Raw genomic sequence first — 23,543 nt, forward strand, 5'->3', positions numbered from 1 at the left:
CCTGCGACTCCCATGGTGCTGGGTTGGATGCCAGCCCCTCAGCCATGTCTGATGGGCCCTGGCCACCCCGGCCAGGGGGCTGGCCCTTCAGCCTCACCCGAGACCCATCTCCCCTGTGAGAGACAGGAAACAGGTGTTTTTCACGGTTGGACATAAGAAAGCAAGTTCAGATTTTACCTCCTGAACACCTGCCGGATTTGTTTTAGAAAAACGACTCTCTAAACAGCGTGAAAATTAATAAAGGGAAACCTCATTTAAAACGGAGTCTGGGGGCTGGCCTTGTGGCCAAGTGGTTAAAGTTCCGCACTCCGCTCTGGCAGGTTCGTGGGTTCCGATCCCGGGCCTGGACCTACTCTGCTCATAAGCCAGGCTGTGGAGGCGTCCCACATAGAAAGTAGAGGAAGATTGGCATGGATGTTAGCTCAGGGCCAATCTTCCTCACAAAGAAAAAGAAATTAAAATGGAGTCAGGAGGCCAGAAGGGGGAGCTCCCACACAGTACCACTGGAGGTCAATTACAGAAGGACTGTCCATCACAGGCCTCCAGAGGAAGATGTCCGTACACTGCATGTCCTGGAGGAAATCAACCACCCCAGCAACTCGGCCATTGAGAACCGGTCCTCACCCTGAACTCTCGCTTTCCGGAAACAGACTTCCGTTCAGAACAACCCTCCCAAATTCCTTCTCCTTCCTCCTTCTTCACTATGAAATAACACTCCCCTCCTTTGCTTGCTGGAGTTGCCTAGGGTCCACCGTAAGAAGCACACCCCGAGTTGCCATTCTTTGGTTTTTCCTGAATAAACTCATTTTGTGCGTAAACAACTGGCTGATTTACTTTTTAAGTTGACAAACATAGTATCAGAAGTAGAATCCAAAGGAGGTGATGCCTGAGAGACAACGACCCCGGAACCCAGTGACACGCGCGCACCGAAGGCCCTGTGCTCGTCACTTCTGTGAGTGGCATCTGCTTTCAGTGTGGTCTGTCTCCTCTCCGATCCGCGCTCCCTCCTTTTGTGTTCTGAGCTCTACACTTTCTGCGGGATCTGGAGAGGCCTGTCCTCTCGGGGGTGGGACTCTGTCTTCCAGGACCAAGGCTGTGTTTTCTGGAGGCAGCACAGCTCCTTTGGGGCTTGGGTTTGCTGACAACCCAGGAGCTTTTCTTTGGTTTCACTTCCTTTTGGAAGCAGGGCTGGGAATCCAGCAACTTTCCTTCTGTTTTAGATTCCTCTGGGGATGGGGCTAGGACTCCACAACTTTCTTGCATTTTCAGAGGGAATTTCAGAATTGGGATCTCAGTCATCTAAATGTTCTGAGGGCAGCCCTCCTTCAGGTACCCCAGCCAGGCTCATGTTTAAGAACTGTGGGCCCCTACATGCACGTTTCTCACTAAGTGGGCCAAACTGACCACGAGCAGACCAGAATTGCAACGGCCGCCAGGGGGAACTTTCCATCTCCCCAAACTCGCTTTTCTTAAAACCAGACTGGATTGGAAGACCGTGGCTCTGAAACTAAGCAAAACGAACGGTATGTTTATTTCGACTGGTACCCAGAGCTCCTCATCGTGCACAGAACTCTAAGTTGCCTCATTACGAGATGCCCTCTCTAAATTAGCCAAAACTAAAAGCCAAGGGAAGAAAAAACAGCTTCCGAGGCCACTCTTCCTCTTGCACGGTTTTGTCTCACGCCCAGGCCCCGCCTCTGATGCCAGCTTCCTCCTTCCTTTCTGCACTGCTTCCACGTCCTCTGCACCCTCAGCTTCCCCATTTCAATTCTCACTGAACTTACAGGGCTCCAAGGAACTCCAGGGACCATTCCCAACCGGAGAAACAACTCTTCAGATTGCGCACGCGACCCCACTGCTGGAGAGCAGCCGCTGCTCGGGCACTAAAATGGTCCACAGGGTGGGAATCTCCCATAAGCTCAAGCTCCTGCCTCGGAACCTACTCCCTTTGTTCAGCCCCTTTGAGAGACACTCATCCTTTCTCCATAGTTCCTCTGCCCCTATTCATTTATTAGGCCGAGACTTTCTAGACAGGTATCATGTTGGAATTTCTTTCTCCCAAAAAAGGGAATAATTCTAGAATTTGATAGCAGCAGCTACAGCAATAACCAAATAGCCAGCTGGAGAAATTAAATGACCCTACAACATCTTTTATTATTTGTTTTATCACTGATGATGTTAAAACTAACTTGAAAGACACCCGCCATTTACTCCTACTAGATCTGCTAGTCAGCCCACCTCCCTGTGGGCAAAATCCGCAGCTGACATTGACAGAATCCACAGTGCACCTCCTGCTCAAGTTCAAGCAGGTCCTTCCAAGTCGCTCCCAGAAAGGAAGCCCTTCGACGGGAATCTTTTTTCTCTGTGTAAAGATTTTCCAGGAGAGTCTACAAGGTTTTGATAAGGGCGCACAACTTGTTCTTCAGTGTATTTCCATCTTGTTTCTGAATCAACAATTTCTACTGATTTTATTAAGTTCTGAGAAAGTACTTTACTTTTCTGTTAGCAAACTGAATTTTTGTTAGTCTAATGAGGAAGCACCACTTTCAGAACATCTCCCTTTGTTACTTACGACACCAGCACTTGAATGCTGATTACCAGTGGACACGCCATGTTCGGTGTTTCAACATTCTATCACACGGTACCTAGATGATTTGCTTCTCTGCTCCTTCCTCAAACCTCTTCTAACCCCTTTTCCTTTATCTGAGCCCCCCTTTTTCTCCAGTGCTTCTCTGGTCATCTGAGCAAGTGACCATAACTTCGTCCATCTGCCAGAAACACAATTTGGATCCAACTATTACTTTCAACTTTGTACGTGGCTGAAACTTTCAAAACAAAAGCTGTAAGGTCTCTGTGTCTGTCTATGTGTTACGTATGTCTATGATATTTTTCTACTGCTGGGTGGCAGTGCCAAAATTAACTTGTAAAAGAGCTCTATTTAATTGACTTAATGAAAAGCAAGTGCTTATGTAAATAAAGTATTCCTAAAAATTCTCAGAATAGAATAGAAACTAATCTTTTCAGGTTCATGTGATCTGGGAAAATATTCATAATTAAAGCTAGTTTAAGTTTGTTGGTTTAATTGAAACAGTTGTGTCTCTAGAGTTATCAACATTAAATATAATACTTTTATTCTACATGGTTTTATTGGTCAAATAAGTTCATATTACCTCTGGTCCAAAATTTTTCAACAAGAAAATTCGCCTGAAATCATGGCTAACTTTGTCTAATACCTCACGAAGTTTCTGTGAATAATCTAAACATAATTGTTGGGAAAAATTATTTAGATAGATGAAAATGGGATAAAAGTTTTTAGGTGCAATAATTATGTTTTATGGTAGGCGTGCTTAAAAATAACATCCCCAAATCTTTTCAGTAACTTCAAACTTCAGAGTTTTTGCTAAGTTAAATTAAATGATGGAATTTCATTGAGTACCTGGATCATTTTCCAAACAGTATAAAATACTAAAACATTAATTACTGAACACAGGTCTATCTACTTTTGGCTTCCCATTGTAGAGAAACTGAAGATAAACTGAGTCTGTTAGTAACCACGTCTTGTGCCAAATTGAAAGACTGCACTATTTAAAAGGGGATATAGTTCTAAAAATTATAAAATGTATTTACAAATTTGCTAGTCCACAATTGCTTATGTTCTTAGTTTTCACTAGGAATCAAGGATTCTAAGGGTTAAGAATTCTAATTAACATATGTGATTAAAACTACTAGATGCAAGAAAAAGATATGAGGTATGCAGATATATTTGTCGGAAAAAAAATAAGAGAGGAAGCAATTTTATCCGGAAGTAAAACGGTTGCCAGAATAAGAAAGGACCAAATCTGAATGTAAAACGAAAGTTCTAGAAGGTTTGTGAACCAGGAATCTTTGGAAAGAAATTTTATATGTGATAAAGGCAGATAAGATTAAATAAAATTGCTATAAAGGTTTCAAAATAAGCTTTACTATCAACAGTGTAGACGTAAAACCAAAGCTTAATGTTCTTTCCTCTACAGAACGGACAAAGTCTGCTGGGGCTACTGGTCTGCTCCTGATAAGAGACTGTAAAAGGTTTTTCTTTACCTTTTTGTGTTTTACCAGAACTATTTCCTGTGCTTTATGTTAAAAGTTGAGTCTTTTATACTAAAAAGAGCTAAGGTTTTTGTAGTTGTGTAACCTTCTATATTTGTCTTTGAAATTTGTCACGTTGGTTAAATGAATAACTAAGTATTGTTTCATAATTTTCTGTGATCTGATTTGGTCAAATGTCCAAAACTTTTTGATATTTTTGACACACTTTCCAAACATCAAACTCTAAATTAAAGTCTTTTTGACCTGAAAGTAACATTGGTAATTTTCAGAGAGACCCAGGGACTTCTCAAAGGATTTGTTCTCTCTTATAAAAAAGGAGATGTCAAACTAATTAGCCTTATTTGATGTGTCAAATTACATGGGAGGCATTGTCAAATAAATGATGATAAACCTTCTTAGGTTACACTATATAGGTGAACGTTATTAAGATAGATGTTCTAGAAATTCTATAAAAATTCCTAAAATTTTGATATGCCCTGGTATAATGTTATCAGCCATAACTTTAAAATGTATGTCACAGAAATGACTACATTCACTTCTCAGTTATATTATAATAAACCTCTGTCAGATCTTTAACGGTTGCTATTTTGTTTTTGCACGGAAGATTCGCCCTGAGCTAACACCTGTTGCCCATCTTCCTCTTTTGTCTTTCTCTCCAAAGCCCCAGTGCATGGTTGTACATCCCAGTTCTAAGTCCTTCCAGTTCTTCTACATGAGCCACCGCCACAACACAGCTACTGACAGACGGGTGGTATGGTTCCACAACCGGGAAGAGAACCCGGGCCACCAAAGCAGCGAGCTCTGAACTCTAACCACTAGGCCATCAGGGCTGGCTCAATCATCGCTATTTTTAAGTCTGTCATTTACAGACAGTTATTGTTTTACTCTGATGCTTTTGCAAATGTTTTATCTTCAGAGAAATTCATGGAAAGATTCTGTCAAAGATTCTAGAATACAAGTGTTTGATCATTTTAAGATCATCACACTGAACTGGATTTAAAGGACCTCTTTTCTCCTCTCCTTTGACAAAACGTATCTTTACAACAAAATGTATCTTTATCTTTTTCTCCCTACCTCATCCCTCCAGAATTCAGAAAGTATTCTTTTCATGTCAATATGTGTGTTTGTATAAATTTAATGCAAATCTGTTCTCCTTATAATAGGACACAATTGGAAATATTGGCTATATCACCAAGGCTTTGACAGGAATGTCACATTTGAGAGAGATATACAGACTCAGATATATTCTATGATTATTTTCTATAAAAAGGGGGTAATTGTGGGGAGGGAAATTATGCTTGCATCTGTGTAGAGAGTAAATTCAAGTGCTATTATTTGTCTTTAAGGTTCTGTCAGGTATTTGTAAGCTGGACTGGATCGAAATTCTTCCAGTTTCCTTTAATGTCTGGCTGTGTCTCTCTAAACTAACATTACCAATTTTGTTACTGCCCTTGAAATCTCTTTAGAAGGGACTACACCAGGTCCTCCTCACTAGCTGGATGGCAGCCAAACTTCAGGGCCTTGAGCCTTGGGTACACATCTCACCGCTAGAGAAGGCTCCATCTGACCTCTGGTCCTGAATAAACACCGGGGGCCTCCAGATCAAGCTGACTCGGAAGAGAAGCAGCTGACATCTGAGACAGACAGCTTTCCCCAGAAGACTGGACCAGGCCAGTATACCCTTTTCTCACTGTCGCTTCTCTTTCTCTTTCGTGGAAAGACAATGCCCATGTCTGCATTTCTCAAACCCTTGCAAAACAAGGAAACCTCTCATTTTGATTATGGCCTTTCAGAAACAGCTTCATCGTGACCCCATACAAATTAATCTTTTCCTTTGCTTTTCATAAGTCACAGAAATCTTTCTTTCACCTGGACTGTTAACTGACTCTGAGTTCTTATCCAAATTCATGGTCACTAACTTTGCAACCTTACAGGCTTTATTATTGATAACACGTTTGGTTCTCAAATAGTTCTTCTGAGCTATCAATACTGTTTTAATACATCTTCGAAGCTTTTGCTATTTCTGCAAACAGGTCATCAGCTATCGTTTGAAGTTTATTCCTGTGCTGTGTCTTCACAATGTGCTCAGTTAATTCTTTCTGTTTGATGAGCTCGTACTCTATTTACCATCCTGTGTCCACTCTCTCATTGGTCCACCCCATCAAGCTTCTATTTAGCTGGTTACCTTCAGGTTTGAGCTCCTAGTTTAGGACCATCACACATTTGGAATTGTAACTTTACTTTTAATTCTGTTTTGTATAATTATTTTAAGTTTTGTATTTTGTTGCCTGCCAAACCTTTTGTGAAAATGATGTGTCCAATAAGGAGATGCTGGCTCAGCACTTTGAGGTGATCTCCAACGCCTACATCCTGGAGAAATATAGACTTTAGGTGGGAAATGCCTGAGAGTTCTCCCTCCTAACCCTCCTTGTTACTCAAAAGTGGCCTAAATGGTTTTCAACCCCCATGTACTTTCCTTCCAACATGGGACACAACGACCAGAAAAGGTCCTTTCTGGCACCTAGGGACCAAACCACTACATGCAGAGAACCTGACTGCTGATCACTGATGCTTTTGGAGAAAGATTTTTTTTTTTTTAGGTTTTTTAAAAAATTTTTTCCTCTCTCTCCCCAAAGCCCCCCGGTCATAGCTGTATATTCTTCGTTGTGGGTCCTTCTAGTTGTGGCATGTGGGACGCCACCTCAGCGTGGTTTGATGAGCAGTGCCATGTCCGCGCCCAGGATTCGAACCAACGAAACACTGGGCCGCCTGCGGCGGAGCGCGCGAACTTAACCACTCGGCCATGGGGCCAGCCCCTGGAGAAAGATCTTGCTCTAAGGAAAAGGTGAAAATTAATACAGGAAAACCTCATTTAAAATGGAGTCAGGAGGCCAGAAGGGGGAGCTCCCTCACAGTACCACTGGAGGTCAGTTTCAGGAAGATAGCTAGTTACAGACTCCAACAAGAAGAACCATCGAGGCCGGCCCGGTGGCACTTAGTGGTTAAGTTTGCGAGCTCTGCATCAGCAGCCTGGGGTTCACAGGTTCAGATCCCAGGTGCAAACCTAGCACTGATCATCAAGCTGTGCTGTGGCAGCTTCCCACATAAAAATAGAGAAAGACTGGCACAGGTGTTAGCTCAGGGACAATCTTCCTCACAAAAAAAGAAGAAAAAGAATCATCAACAGGAAAGAATGGTCAACTAGAGGCCCCAAGAGGAAAGACGTACACTGCAGCTCCTGGAGGAAATCGGCCACCCCAGCAACTCGGCCAACGAGAACCCTCCTCACCCTGAACTCTCGCTTCCCTGCAACGGACTTTCCTTGAAAACAACCCTCCCGACTTCCTCCTTCTTGCTCCTTTTTCTGTATGAAACAACATTCCTCTCCTTTGCTTGCTGGATTTGCCTGTGGTTTGCCGCAATACACACATCCCGAATTGCCATTCTTTGGCTTTTTCCAAACAGATTCATTTTGTGAGTAAAACAACCAGTCAACGTACTTTGAGGTGACAACAGCAAACTGCTCTTGCACCAGATTCGCTTCCGACAGGGTGGGCTGTTTCAAGGTGAAAGCTAGGGGAGTGGGACCCTGGGTCAGCCAGGGAGCTCTTGACACAGGAGAACTCAGGAGACACCCCACTCCAAGGCTCCTGCCCTGAGACCCAGCCTCTCCTCCCACCCTGCTCCGCGAGCTGCAGTGGGCGTCTCAAAACTTGGGGCTCCTGGGGTTCTCAGAACCCCAGTGCTGCTGATGGGCACCTGTGTCCTCACACAGCAACCAGAGGGTCTGCTGCAAGCAACCCTGCTTCCCATCGAGTGGCACCAAATCCCCTCAATTCAGGTCCAAAATCTCCCACCCCCTTCTAAACGGTCACCCATTCCACTGGGGTGCACGGCCCTCCTACCAGCAGCAAAGCCTGGGCTTCTCATCCTTGAGTTCCGTCTTTCTTGCCTCACAGAATCCTTTCCTTTGAGATGCTTCTCCCCCTCTCCTCCCCCTTCGCCCCGCCCCATCTCAGGCCCCACCCCTTCACCTCCAGGCCCCGCCCCATCTCAGGCCCTATCCCATTTCAGGCCCCGCCCCATCTCAAGCCCTGCTCCTTCACCTCAAGGCCCCGCCCCATCTCAGGCCTTGCCCCTTCACCTCCAGGCCACACCCCCATCTCGGGCCACACCCTCTTCAGAGCTCAGAGCAGTTCCCCCCTGATTTTTCTTGCCCTCACATCCTCCTGCCCCCATAGCAACCCTCACAGTGGCAGGTGGCCACATCTGTCCCTGCTCCCCCAATTCCCCTTTGCTCCTGCTGACCGTGGGCTCCTAGAATGACCCCCTTGAGAGTGCACAGCGAGCCCCACCTCTGCCCTGGAAGGGTCCCCCTCATGCCCCCCTTCCCTGGACCCAAGCGCCTCAATGGCCACCCCGGCCCAGCCCTCAGCTGTCGCAGAGCACCAGGAGGAGGAGACTATAAGCATCGGCAAGTCTCCTGAGGCTCCTGACCACCTGCGGAAGGAGAGTGGAGGGGGGCTTGAGGGGCAGGGCAGGGGCCAGGGGTGAGTGTGGCTGGGGGCAAGACAGCGGTGCCGCTGGGCCAGGGACAGGGGCAGGGGCCAGGGGCAGGAAGAGGGCTATGAGGCGCTCTTCCCCCACACATGAACAGCCCCTGAGCAAACCATGGGGAGCGGAGGCGTGCGCCTCTCCATTTTCGGGTCCATTACAAGAGCTCTCAGCCCACGGCCACTCCTCCCCAAGGACACCGGCCTGTGCAACCTCAGTAACTACATCGCGTCTCCTGCATCGAGGGGGACTTCAGGGTGCAGCTGCATCTCAGCATCCCCAGCCACAGTGCAGGCAGGTGATAATTGCTGGGGAAGAGTGAGCCACCCCAGGGCCGTCCTGCTGAGGGCCAGAGGGGAGGGGAGGGGACAGCCAGAGGAGGGGGGGACGGCCAGAGGAGGGGGGGATGGCCACAGGGGGAGGGGACGGCCACAGGAGGAGGGGACGGCCACAGGGGGAGGGGAGGGCCAGATGGGGAGGGGACGGCCAGAGGAGGGGGGGGATGGCCACAGGAGGGGGGCACGGCCAGAGGGGGAGGGTATGGCCACAGGGGAATGGGACAGCCACAGGATGAGGGGACGGCCACAGGAGGAGGGAGTTGAGCCCTTGGAGATCAAGGACCAGGCTGACTGACAGCAGGGACATCACCTCAGTCCCGTCACTGAGACTAAGCAGCACCTGGACTTCAGCTGCCCGGCGCCACCCTGACACCATGGCCCAGGCCCTGTGCAGGCCTGCCACTCCGACCCAGAGGACCTACTTCTCTCGCAGACTCTGCAGCTCCTTCCTGATGTCAGCATCCTCGATCTCTGAGTCGTTGTCACTGCTGATGTAGGACGACTGGGAGTGGAAGGAGGTCACGCTGATGGTGGGGACCTTCACGCCCGTCCTGCTGGGTGTCTCGGGGCCTGGGGAGTCAGCCCGTGAGGACCTATGCAGGAAGGCGGTGGCCTTCTTCATGAAGTCACTGGCCATGCCACCCGTGCTGCCAGGAAGGGAGGCGTGCTCCTGCACAGGGGGCCTCCTGCGTGGGCATTCATCCCCGGAGTCACTGGACACGGGCTCACCCGCGCCGACCTCAATGGAGGAGGCCGTCTGCGCCCGCCGCACGGCCAGCTTCACATCGGGGCTGTGGGGGGCCTCGTCCAGGTACACATCGGGCGGGGCTGAGTACCGCAGGCTGTGCGGGGAGGCCAGGGTCCACTCGTCCTGGGTGCTGACCACTGAGAACCGGCCCACGGTTTTGGCTGGCGAGCTGCCATCCTGCTGCACTGGCCACTTTCGAGGGGACCCCGAGGCCAGGGCACCATGCGTCTGGGGGTGGCTGGCCTGGCCGCCCTCTGCCATCGTGCCCAAGTAGCTCTGCATGGGCTCAGCTGAGGTTTCCCCGAGGACTCCACCGCTCCGGTCTGTGGGCTGCAGACGTGCAGGGATGGCAGAAGCAGGGGCATCCTCGAGAAACAGGGAAAGGAAGAGGTTCCACGTGAAGACCAGAGAGAGCAAACCCCACCAACTGGCCAAGCATCACATCTGAGAAAACTTCCTACCTGGGGGGCACTGGGCCCGGTAGGCAAATCTGAGACCAGCCGTCTGTCAGGGCCCAGCGGAGCCGGCGTGCTGCTCAAAGACGACTCTGCTGCAGGAATGTCAAAATTGTTACTCAGGCTGGTGCGGAGGATAAAGGCAGGAATGGCTCAGGGCCGAGCTGAACTGCAGTTGCAGGGCAGCGGGCAGGGAGGAGCTGCATATGCCCACACAGGAGCCAGGAAAACTAAAAATACCCTAGCCCAGTCACTTCACAGGAGACATCCTAGAACCCAGGGAACGGAGGAGGTATTAACCCCACACCACTCAGGTCCCTCAGGCACAGCCAGGCCCTCTACACACCTGATGGTGTCACCTCTTGCACCTGCCATCTGTCACCTGACGGTATCACCTGTCGCACCTGCCATCTCTATCACCCTATGGCGTCACCTGTGTCACCTGCCATCTCTATCACCTGAAGATGTCACCTGCTGCACCTGCTGCACCTGCCATCCCTATCACCTGATGGTGTCACTTGTCACACCGGCCATCTCTATCACCTGATGGCGTCACCTGTCACACCGGCCATCCCTATCACCTGATGGTGTCACCTGTCACACCGGCCATCCCTATCACCTGATGGTGTCACCTGTCTCACCGGCCATCCCTATCACCTGATGGTGTCACCTGTCTCACCGGCCATCCCTATCACCTGATGGTGTCACCTGTCACACCTGCCATCTCTATCACCTGTCTCTCCCTGACATACTATGTTAAAAAGGTCTTGTAGGTCCTGGAAGGATCAGAACAACAGGGCCACCCCCAACGTGCATGGAACGTTCTGCATCTCCACCACTCATCCCCCAGCATCTTGGGCGGGACCAGACATGCAGGAGCTCATCATGTCGCCTGAGTTAAAACCCACTGAGTTTTACCACAAACCGTGTGTTCACACCCCAAGAAAAGAAAGTCCTCTGTGGAAACGGGTGAAAGCGCCGTTGACTGGGCGACTGGGTGTGGGATTCCTAACCCTGCTGTTCTAGTGTCCAGGGAAGGTCTATGTCATGTGAGGCTGCCTCAGTTTCCCCCGCTACAGAGGGGGGACACGTGCTATTTCTGACCAGCTTTCCAAGGCTGCTCTGAAGAGCAAATGACAGAGCAGAAGGAGCTGATATGTGGGAGCCCTGGCCTGAGTGAGACCCGCACATGGCAAAAGAAAGCTGTGGGCAGGCGGGGCTGCGTGGCAGCCCCAAGCTGGACCAACAGGCTGCAGTGGCCGATGATGGGCCCACAGAGCCTCTAGCCAGGCTGTGGGATCGAGCTGCCCCCCCGATTCCTGGGGTGACCCAGACCTGCCTGTCATGCATCCCCACCCACAGGCCATGCCTGACACCCCTCCTCACATGCCTGGGGTGAGGAGCATCTGACCTCTCTTCGAATGCCTCCAGGGACAGGGGGCTCACTACCAATCACACTCCTATTTCTGGACAGCTGACAGCCAGAAAAGTCTGTCTTCTCCAAACCAGAGCCTGTCTCCTTAGAGTTCCCCCACGAGCTCTGCACCCTAGGAGCGGATTCTGGAGTGGCTCCCACACTTGAAGTTACTGTCGCAGCACAAGGGGCCCACGGTGCACGTCTCACACATAGAAGCCAGGAGACGGAGTGAGCAGTCAGGTGCAACCTCTTGCTTTCTCCCTTCCATGGCAAGCTCCTGCTTCACCCCACAACCTGCAGCTTCCCCAGGTTAATATCAGGTGCTACAGCGTCTGACTCCAGAGCCAGCTGCCCCCGGCCCTCTGAAGTGCCGCATCTACAAGCGAATGCAGCATCCAGGGGTCCAGCCAGAGTCCAGCATCTCACTCCCTCATTCAGCAACCTGGGGGGCTGTGCCTGCCGCTGACGCACACCCTGGGTCCTGTGACGACGCTCACCTGGATTCTTATCTTGCTAATCTCCCAAGAAACTCCAGCTGAGAAGGAACCCACACCTCAGAAGGTCAGACCCCTTCCCTTGGGCGGAAGACACAAGTGTTCAGTCAGGTAAAGAAACGAGAGTCACAGCGTGAGTTCCCACAGACGCACAACGCCCAGGAGCCAGGAGGAAATCTGCTTCAGGACCTGCAGGACGGCCCTGAGCAAAGTCACCACAAGCATCTTATAATCTTCCAAAGAAACGGGGGGCTGGGGACGCCCACCAGGATGTGTGGAGAGCACGTGGGGGCGGGAGAGTCCCTGATCACGCCCGGTCACCCAGTCAACAGGGCTTCCACCTGCTTCCACAGAGGACTTTCTCTCCTTGGGGAGTCAATACACGGTTTGTGCTACAACTCAGTGGGTTTTAACTCAGGTGTCGTGACGAGCTCCTGCACGTCTAGTCCCACCCAAGATGCTGGGGGACGCAGGGTGGAGATGCAGAACGTTCCAGAGCAGGGAAAGCTGGTGGCACCTCCTGCATGGGAGGTCGGGCTGGTGACCCAGGGCTCATTACCTGTCATTGGTGAAGACGCCACCTGCTCCCACGTGGTCCCTCGTGCAGGGGCCGTTTCTGACTTTTCCAACTGAGGACGAAACAGAGAGGAAGAGCCATGAGCCTCCCTCGCTGACACGTGTGCAGCTGACGAGCGAATCCTCCCCCGCTGCCCACTCCACACAGGCCCATCCTGGGCGACCCACGCATGCGGCCACTCCTGGCCGGGTCCCGACCCTGTACACGCATGCCCAAGTCCCCACGTGCAGGGAGTCGGGTGTGGGTCTGAGAGCAGGCCGGCCCATACTGGGGGGGTGGCTCTGCCACAGCCTGGACACCTGTCCAGGCCCTGCCCCCTGGGCGAAGCCATTACTCACCACAGGCTGGGGCGGCACAGCTGCGTCCCCCCCGGAGGCCTCTACTTGGGGCCGGTCCCCTCTCGGGGGCTCCAGAGCAAAGTCTCGGTCCCCTGCTTCCATGGGGGTCCCAGCTGAGGCCGAGGAGGTGGGCACGTGCTCCTGGTAGAGCAGAGTCCGCAGCTTCTCGTCCAGGCTCTTGATGGTGCTGTCCACAAAGCCTACCCTGGGGGGCGGGCCCTCCCCGTCCGACTCCAAGGCCGAGGGCGGCGGTGGCGGAGCGGTGGGCCCCAGCGGGGGGCTGGGGAGCTGGGTGGGGGCCAGGCTGACGGCCCCCACTGCAGCAGGGAGCAGGGGTAGGGGCTGGCCCAGGCCGGGCTGAGGGCCTCCACTGGGCACGCTGGGCATGGGGGCCAGAGCCAGCAAGGGCTCCCCCTGGGTGCTGGCCTCCCTGGCTGAGGCGGGCTCCCCCAGACCTGTGGGGAGGCGGGGAGCCTCTGGAGGTGGGGCACAAGGCCCTCGGCCCACGCCAAGGGGCTGTGCAGCAGGCTGGGCGTCATGAGTCTCTGCCAGAGGCTGAAGGGTCTCGCGCTCGCTGGCCAGCCCCTGAAGGGTCCCTGGGCCCCCTGCCTGCACGGCAGACCCCGTTGCTGGTACTGGCTTGGGGCTGGCTGTTGGTGTGGCCGCGTCCTGGGGCACAGTAGTCACGGGAGGGGAAGATGGCACCAAAGGGGCTGGTGCGCCACCAGGGGCGTCCCTTGGGCCTGCTTGGCTCAGAAGCTGCGGACCGGCGGGGAAGCCCGGTGTGTCCTTCAAGGACAGCTGGTCTTTACAGGGTGCTGAATCTAGAAGAAACGGGAAGAAGCCTCTGTACCGGTCTACTCTGGTCCTGATCACCTGGCACTTTGCTGGCCAAAAAGAGGTCTTCTGTGAGCCAGCGGCAGCCCGCACGCTGGTCTTCTCTCCTCTTCTCTGACGCCGGCTGCACGCGTGCGCTGGCCTATCTGGGATGCCTCCACGGGTCTGCCGAGGCCCTGATTCCCACCTCAGGCCTCTGAGCCGGCAGCGGCCCCTTCATATGAGCTAGCACCCACTCCCCCCAACCCCCACCATTCTGACTGTTCTACAGCATAACCATCAGCTGTAACCTGCCACCTGTCTGCCTGTCCGTCCAGGCCCCCACCCGCCAGGTGAGCTCCTGGCCCTGGTGTCCATTGCACCAGCCGTTCCACAACATTGTAAAATGAGCTTTTACAACTCGGGGGTCTAACGAGCAAGCATACATACTCCCTGCCCAGAGTGAGCAGGAACCCCCTGAGCCAGATGCCACGCTTGGTGAGGTCAGCCGCTCAGAGCACCCGCGTCCTGCAGGCCTAGAAAAGGGCCCTCAGGGGAGAGACCTGGGAACCCAGCAATGGGACACAGCTCCACACATGACCCCCAGCCCCGTCAGAGCCTCCATGCACTCGGACTGGGCACAGCAAGTGGAGGATGCAGGGGGCTGGGGTTCCCAGACTTACTTGGCCTTTGAGCCCACTTTAAAAAAAAAGACACAGCTTTGTCTTTTTAAAACTACAAACAAAATGCATAAAACAAAAATGAAAAGCTTACCAAAAAAAAAGTAGGGGAGAGAGTGCCAGGACCCCAGACTGCCTCGTGCTGTCCCTCCCCCGGCAAAGGGACCCTGACTCTCACAACGCTTGTTCTCACGTGGCTGCCCTGCGAGCACGTGCTCTGCACACTGAGTCCAGTTGTGCCTGATTTTGAATTCTGCATCGGTGGACTCATACCATGTCCATCCTTTCCCGTCTGGCTTCTCTCACCATTGCACCCAGGAGAGGCATCCACGTTGCGTGTCTGTAGACTGGTTCGCCCCACCACTCTCCCACGACTCAGGAGCCATCGTGCAGCTGGTGTGCACTGGCTTGCTGCCACTTCAGAACATCACTAACACAAACACACAAGCGAGGGTGTGCCTGTGCGATCAGCTGGGTCTGCACCCAGGAGCTCCAGCCTTCAGGAGAGGGTGCTGACGGGCTCCCCTCCCAGAGCAGCCTCTGAGCACCCCTGGGGGTTCTTACCTTCCCTGAGTCATCCTGGGGTGTAATGTGATCTTCACGTGACTTTGTTGTTTGTTTTATTGTGGTAAGAAGACTCAACAGGAGATCTACCCTCTCAACAAAATGTTAAGTGCACAATACAGTACAGTCAACTGCAGGCACGCTGTTGCACAGCAGGCTTCTAGAACCCTTTCATCCCACACAACTGAAACTCGATACCATTGATCAGCAAACCCCCCCCCCCCCGCCCCCGGGCAACCACCCTCCACTCTCTGCATCTCTGAGTCTGACTCCTGTAGGTCCCTCACAGAAGTGGAATCACACACTATCTGTCCTTTTATAACTGGCTTATCTCACTGAGCACTGTCCTCAAGGTTCATCCATGTTGTAGCAGGTGTCAGAATTTCCTTCCTTTTTAAATAATGTTCCACTGTATGTATATACACATCTTCTTTATCCATTCATCCATCAATGGACACAAGTTGTTTCCATATCTTGGCTACTGTCAATAATGCTGCAGTCAACATGGGGGTGCAGACAGCTCTTCAAGACAGTGATTTTGGGGCCAGCCCTGGTGGCCTAGTGGTTAAGTTTAGCATGCTCTGCTTTGGCGGCCCAGGTATGGTTCCCGGGCACAGACCTACACTGCTGTTGGCGGCCATACTGTGCTGGTGGCCCACATACTAAAAAACATTGGAAGATTGGCACAGATGTTAGCCCAGAGAAAATCTTCCTCAGTGAAAAAAAAAAAAAGATAGTGATTTTGTTTCCTTCAAATAAATACCCAGAGTGGGATAGCTGGGTTGTATGGTTTTTCTACTTTTAATTTTTTGAGGAAGCTCCATACTGTTTTTCATAGTGGCTGCACCACTTTGCATTTCCACCAACAGTGCACAATGGTTTCCTTTTCTCCACATGCTCGCCAGCACTTACCTCCTTTTTGATAACAGCCATCCTGACAGGTGTGAGGTGTTTTCATCTGCATTTCCCTGGTGCCTTTTCTTATGGTGGTCTGGCAGACACCCCTGCTTTCCTGGGGAGCTGCGTTCTTTTCCTCTGATCTGTGGCTGTTCTGCAGGCGTGCCGGATGAGAACCACCTGCACTGTGAGCATCTTCTCTCACTCTGTGATCTGCCTGTTTGCTCAGTGGGGTCTTTTGATGAACAACAGTTCTCAGCTTTAATGCTATCAAATTTAACCGAATCTTAGCTAGGCTTTCCTTCCGTGTCCTTTGTGAACATCATTGTGTCTGCTCTGCACCAGGGTCATAAGGATGTCTTCCTTCATCACTTTGACATCGAGATGTACAATCCACTTGTAAGGAGCTCTGTTTACAGTATGAGGGTAGAAGCAAGGTCACTTTTCCCCCAGTGGACAGCCTGTCATCCCAACTCTTTCTTTAAAAGACTCTCCTGTCCCCACCATTCCGCGGTCAGAGCTTTCTTGTCAATCGAGACTCAGGCCTGCTCTGGCTCCTTCACTGCCCTGTTCGATGGACACTTGTTCCAGGGTCATGTTGCCACCATCAGTCACGACACTCAGCAGGACCGCAGCCAGCCCCCAGAGGGTCTTGGTTTTTCCTGGCCTTTGCATTTCCACAAATATTGTATTTCAGCTTGTCAATGCCCATTAAAATATTGTCAGAATTTTAACTGGGATCCATCCGGGGAGAAGTAACGTTTGCAACACCGAATCTTCTGATCCATGAACAGGGTATCTACCTTCCCACTCATTTCCTTTTAAATTTCTCTCAGAGTTGTATGGTTCTGGGTAGAGAGGACTTCCATATTTTTTGTTAGATTCATCCCTATTTGATTATTTGGTATTACTATGTTAATATAAATGGAAATTTTCAAAATTTCTAGTTTTCCAACTATTGCTGGCAAAGAGCTAATTGAATTTTGTATCTACCTACCTCACTAAACTCAATTAATTCTAATAATTTATCTGTAAACTGAAATTTCTATGTATATAGTCACTTAACAAACAGTGATAGTATATTTCCTCCTTTCGAATCCTTACAGCTTTTAAAAACAATAATTATTTAAATGCCATTAAAAAGAGATAAAAACAAAATTATATTATTACCCAAAAACCCACAATAATTTCTACCACAAGATGGGAAATGTCTTAACATATTTCTTGGAAAGAATCATAATTTGTCCCAAAACAATAATTTTAGAGCAAGGGCTACTTAGTAAAACATACTTACCTTGTTGTGTCCAAATTTTCAATAAGGAGTAGTAATGTTACAAGGAACACCACCTCTCCTTCAGCCTCAATATGGGGTCACACTGAAAGTCAGAATCATCATCGGCTCTGAGCGTCTCCCACATGGCGTGCACTGCATACTTACCTCCACAGATACAGTGGTGGATACTGGGACAGATAACAGAAGGCCGCCTCTCAAGTTGGCACCAACTCAAACAGGCAGAAATTTGCTTTGGAAAACCTCATTTTGAGATGAATGGCGTTTTCTTCAAAAAAAAACTAAAGCTACTGTGCCGCCATGACACCTCCTGAAACACTTACAGACAATGCCCAGCGCACCGGCTCCTAAGCTCAGCTAGAGACTGGGTTCACCTGGATGGCGCAAACGAGAATGCTGCTGGTGCCATCCCAGAAGCCCCAACCTCACTGTCTGAGCGGTGGCTCTCAGTCCTACCACGTTCTTTCTCTTTTCACTATTCCTTTCTCCCTTCTCGTCCTCTTCCCCCTCCCTCGCTGCCTCTCTCCCTCCCATCCTTCCTTACATCTTATGTACTAAGATGCACTATCCGCATCCACTCTCCAGGACCCCCAGCAGGACATGGAAAACAAGTGGGGATAATGGGTGTCCTTAGAGAAAGCATTCAACAAAGCACCATTGAAGATAGTTGCTGTTATTTCTTAAACAGATATCCTTTGAAAGATTAAACACATTGACTTCTATATCTATGTTTCTATTATTTAAAGTCATTAGTGGATGTCGAACTTTATCAAATGCCGTTCTCAATCTACTGAAACAATCATAAGCTTCTCCTTTAATTGGTACTTCTGGAAACCACCATTTCACTCTGTGGTTCTATGAGACCAGCTTTTTTTTCCCCCAAATTCCACCCAAAGTGAGATCATACAGTATTTGCCTTTCTCTGACTGGCTTATTTCACTGAGCATAATGAGCTACACATTCATCCATGTTGTCACAAATGGCAGGATTTCCTTCTTTTTACGGCTGAATAATATTCCATTGTGTATATACCACATTTTTTTATAGCCATCCTCACAGGTGTGAGGTCTCATCTCATTGTGGTTGGGATTTGCATTTCCCTGATGTTAGTGATACTGAGCACCTTTTCACATACCTGTTGGTCATTTACATGTCTTCTTTGGAAAAACGTCTATTCAGTTCCTCTGCTCACTTTTTGATTGGAATATTTGGGGTTTTTTGCTGTTGTGTGAGTTCCTTATATATTTTGGATATTAACCCCTTATCAGATATATAGTTTGCAAATACTTTCTCCCATTCAGTAGGTTGCCTTTTCGTTTTTTTTGACTGTTTCCTTTGCCATGCAGAAGCTTTTTAGTTTGTAGTCCCACTTGTTTTTTTATTTCCTGTGCTTTTGGTGCCATATCCAAGAAACCATTGCCAAGACTGATCTCAAGGAGTTCTTCCCTGTTTCCTTCTGGGAGTTTTACAGTTTCAGGTCTTAGGTTTAAGTCTTTGATCCATTTTGAGTTGATTTTTGTGAGTGGTGTGAGACAGGGTCCAGTTTCATTTTTCTGCTTGTGAATATCCAGTTTTCCCAGAACCATTTATTGAAGAGGCTGTCCTTTACCTACTAACTGTGCTTGGCTCCCCATCATAGATTAGCTGACTCTATATGCATGAGTTTATTTAGTGGCTCTCAATTCTGTTCCACTGATCTATGCTTCATTTTTACACTAGTACCATACTTTTTTACTATACCTTTGTAATATACTTTGAAATCAGGAAATGAGATGCCTCTAGCTTTGTTCCTTCTCAAGATTGCTTTGCTATTTGGGGTCTTTTCTGATTCCATATAAACTTTAGAATTGTTTTGTCTATTTCTGTGAAAGATGCCATTGGAATTTTGATAGAGATGGCATTGAATCTGTAGATGGCTTTGGATAGTATGGACATTTTAACAATATTAATTCTTCTGATCCAAGAACATGGGATATCTTTCTATTTATTTCATTCTCTTTCATCAATATCTCACAGTTTTCAGTGTACAGGTCTTTCATCTCCCTGGTGAAATTTATTTCTAAGTATGTTATTGTTTTGATGCTATTGTAAATGAGACTGTTTTCTTAATTTATGTTTCAGATAGTCTGCTGTTAGCGTATAGGAAAGCAACTGATTTTTGCACGTTGATTTTGTATCCTGCACCTTCACTGAGTTTGTTTATTAGTTCTAAGGGTTCTTTGGTGGAATCTTCTAGGGTTTTCTATATATATATGATCCTGTCATCTGCAACAATGTTATTCTTCCTTTCTCATTTGGATGACTTTTATTTCTTTTTCCTACCTAATTGCTCTGGCTAGGACTTCCAGGATGATGTTGAATAAAAGTGGTAAGACTGGGCATCCTTGTCTTGTTCCTGATCTAAGAGGAAAAACCTTTAGCTTCTCACCATTGAGCACAATGTTAGCTGTGGGCTTGTCATATATGGCCTTTAATACATTAAGGTACCTTCCTTTTACACCTTATTTGTTGAGATTTTTTACCATGAAAAAATGTTGAATTGTCAAATGCTTTTTCTGCATCTATTGAGATGATCATATGATTTTATCCTTCATTTCGTTAATGTGGTGTATCACACTGATTGATTTGGAGATGCTGAACCATCCTTGCATCTCAGGAATAAACCTCACATGATCCTGGAGTATGATTCTTTTAATGTGCTATTGAACTCAGTTTGCTATATTTTGTTGAGAATTTTTGCGTGTATATTCATCAGGGATATCAGCCTTTACTTTTCTTTTCTTGTGACGTCTTTATCTGGCTTTGTTATCGGGATAATGCTGGCCTGGTAAAACGAGCTTGGAAGCATTCCCTCTTCTTCAGTTTTTTGGGGAGAGTTTGAGAAAGACTGGTGGTAATGCTTCTTTAAATGTTGGGTAGAATTCACCAGTGAAGCTATCTGGTCCTGGACTTTTCTTTGTCGGAAGATTTTTGATTACCATTTTAATCTCCTTACTAGTTATGGGTCCATTCTGATTTGCTATTTCTTCACAATTCAGACTTGGTAGGTTATATGTTTCTAGGAATTTATCCATTTCTCCTAAGTTATCTAATATGTTGGTACATAGTTATCCATGGTAGTCTCTCATGATTCTTTGCATTACTATGTAGCAGTTGTAATGTCTCATCTTTCAATTATGATTTTACTTATTTGAGTCCTCTCTTCTTTTCTTAGTCTTTGTCAATTTTGTGTACCTTTTCAAAAAAACTAGCTCTTAGTTTTGTCTATCTTTTCTATTGTTTTTCTAGTCTGTATTTAATTTATTTCCAGTCTGATCTTTTTGTTTCCTTCCTCCTGCTAACTTTGGGCTTAGTTTGTTCTTTTTCCAGTTCATCAAGGTGTGAATTAGGTTGTTTTTATTTAAGAGTTTTCTCGTTTCTTAGTGTAGGCTTTTATTGCTAGAAACTTTCCTCTTAAAACTGCTTTTGCTGCATCTCATAAATTTTGATACGTTGTGTTTCCATTTTCCTGTTTCAAAATATTTTTTAATTTCCCATTTGATTTCTTCTTTCACCCACTGGTTGTTCAGAAGTGTGTTGTTTAATTTTCAAGTATTTGTACATTTTCCAGCTTTCCGTCCATTATTAATTTCTAGTTTCTTACCATGTGGTCAGAAAAGATAATTTGATGTGATTTCAATCTTCTTAAATTTGTTGACTTGTTTTCCGATCTAACACATGATCTATCCTGGGGAATGTTCCGTGTGCACTTGGGGAGAATGTGTATTCTGCTGCTTTTGAGTGGAACGTTCTTTATATGTCTGTTAGGTCCATTTATTCTGAAGTGTCATTCAAGTCCAATATTTCCTCATTGATTCTCTGGCTGGATGATCCATCCATTGCTGAGAGTGAAGTAGTGCACTGCTGTCTATTTCTGCCTGCAAATCTGTTAATGTTTGCTTCATATTTTGTTGCTCCAATATTGGATGCATATATATTTACAATTGTTATATCCTCTTGATGAATTATCCCCTTTATCATTATGTAATGACCTGCTTTGTCTTGTTACATATTTTGACTTACTGTCTATTTTGTCTTATATTAATATAGCTACCCTTTGCTCTCTTTTGGTTTCCAGTGGCACGGAGTATCTTTTTCCACCCTTCACTTTCAGCATATGCGTGTCATTAAAGTTGAAGCGAGTATCTTGTTGGCAGCATATAGTTTTGTCTTTTTTTTTAAATCCATTTAGCCACATTAAATCTTTTGACTGAAGAACTTAACCCATTTACATTTAAAGTAATTACTGACAGGTAAGGAAGTACTAATGCCATCTTGTTCATTGTTTTCTGGCTGTTTTGCAGTTCCTGTTTCTTTCTTCCTCTCTCGCTGTCTTCCTCTGTAATTTGATGACTTTCTGTAGTGTTACACTTTGTTTCCTTTCACTTTATCTTTTGTGTATCTATTATAGGTAATTGCTTTGTGATTACCATGAGGCTTACATTGAAAGAGTTATCAAAGTCTATTTTAAGCCAACAACATCAATCACATACAAAAACTACACTTTTACTTCCCCCACACATATTTAATGTTTTGATGTCAATTTACATCTTTTTATATTGTGTATCCACTAAAAAGCTATTGTAACTGTAGTTATTTTTAATACTTTTGTCTTTTAACTTTTATGCTAGAGTCAAGTGATTACGCACCAACCATCATAATATTCTGAATGACTATCTACTCATCTTTACCAATGAGTTTTACACTTCCAAGCGTTTTCATGTTACTAATTAGCATCCTTTCATTTCAGCTTGAAGAACTCCTATTAGCATTTCTTGTAAGGTGGGTCTAGTGGTCATGAAACCCTCAGCTTTTGTTTGTCTGGGAAAGTCTTTATTTCTCCTGCATTTCTGAAAGACAAGTTTGCTAGTTAAAGCATTCTTAGTTGGCTGTTTTTTTTCAGCATTTTGAAATATCATCATCCCACTCTCTTCTGGCCTCCGAGGTTTATGCTGAGAAATCTGATGAAAGTCTTTTGAGTGTTCCCTTGTATAAAATGAGGGCTTTTTTCCTCCTGCTGTTCAAAATACTCTTTCTTTGATTTTTGATAGTTTTATTATAACGTGTCTCAGTGAAGTCTTGTTTGGCTTGAATCTGTATGGAGACCTATGAGATTCATATCCCTGGATGTGCATATCTCTTCTTAGATTTGGGGTTTTCTTAAATAAGCTTTCTGCCCTTTCTCTCTCTCTTCTCCTTCTGGGACTCCTACAGTGCAAATATTACTTGCTTGATGGTGACTCATAATTCACATAGACTTCCTCCACCCTTTCATTCTTTTTTCTCCTATTACTGGATAATTTCAAATGACCTGTCTTCAAGTTCACAGGTTCTTTCTTCTGCTTGATCACGTCTGCTGTTGAAACTCTCTACTGCATTTTTCATTTCATTTATTGAATTCTCCACCTTCAGAATTTGCTGGGTTCTTCTTATGATTTCCATTTCTCTGTCGAACTTCTTGTTTTTTTCGTATATTGTTTTCCTAATTTTATCGAGTTGTCTACATGTGTTTTCTTGTAGTTCACCAAGCTTCCTTAAAACAATTATTTTGAATTCTTTGACAATCTGTAGACCTTCAATTCTTTGGGGTCAGTTACTGGAAAATCACTGTGTTCCTTTGGTGGTGTCACGTTTCCCTGCTTTTTTGGTGCTTTAGGTAGCCTTGTGTTCACGGGTGTGCATTTGATGGAGCAGTCATCTCTTCCTGACTTTACAGACTGGTTTGGTGGAAAAAGACCTCTGCCTGCATGTGGTGCCGGGATTTCACCTGGGCGGGATGTGGTAGTTCCAGCTGCAGGGCAGGCCCAGCAGGGAGGTGTCTGTGCAGTTCCTGCAGCTGAGGTCAGCACTGGCAAAGATGTCGGGGTCCTCAAGTGCAGCTGTCTGCAGCAGCTGTGAGGACTGTTAGGGTCTTCAGGGGCAAAGGCTGCTGGGCACCTCCAGATCTCCTTCTCTGCCAAGGGGGATGTCGTGGCTGAGGGGATCCTTCTTGGCTCCAGGTCCAGCTTGTGGACACCCTTGTGATGGTGGTAGCACTGGCATCTGATGTGAAGGTGCCCATGATGCAGAGACGGAGCAGAGGTCTGGAGTGCAGGTGCTCACAGAGGCATGATGGCTCCAGGTCCTAAGGCGCTGGCTAGCCCACAGCAGTGGGAGCTCCAATGTCTCGGGTGTGAGTGCAGAGCTTCCCTGGAGCCAGGGTCTGGAGCATGGGTGCACCTGGAGCAGCCAGGGCCCTGGGGTCTG

At 47.7% G+C, this 23,543-nt stretch overlaps 1 protein-coding gene across 29 annotated transcripts in view; it reads right to left on the reverse strand.

Annotated features, from left to right (window-relative positions):
• WNK2 (WNK lysine deficient protein kinase 2) overlaps positions 1-23,543 on the reverse strand; it is a 116,061-nt gene that overhangs the window by 17,147 nt on the left and 75,371 nt on the right. For 20 of the 29 annotated variants that reach the window (XR_011431148.1, XM_070248173.1, XM_070248171.1 and 17 more), the window contains 4 exons: positions 13,011-13,834; positions 12,655-12,724; positions 10,191-10,279; positions 9,404-10,095 (listed from right to left, as the gene is read on the reverse strand). Coding sequence is in view for 28 of the 29 variants with exons in the window: in XM_070248173.1 (XP_070104274.1) it covers positions 9,404-10,095; positions 10,191-10,279; positions 12,655-12,724; positions 13,011-13,834 (1,675 nt within the window). In the remaining variant the exon portion in view is untranslated. The remainder of the gene's footprint in view (positions 1-9,403; positions 10,096-10,190; positions 10,280-12,654; positions 12,725-13,010; positions 13,835-23,543) is intronic. The other 9 variants (XM_070248172.1, XM_070248170.1, XM_070248168.1 and 6 more) reach the window with 1 other exon arrangement.

The sequence above is a fragment of the Equus caballus genome, chromosome 23, assembly GCF_041296265.1.
Source record: "Equus caballus isolate H_3958 breed thoroughbred chromosome 23, TB-T2T, whole genome shotgun sequence".
NCBI lineage: Eukaryota > Metazoa > Chordata > Mammalia > Perissodactyla > Equidae > Equus > Equus caballus.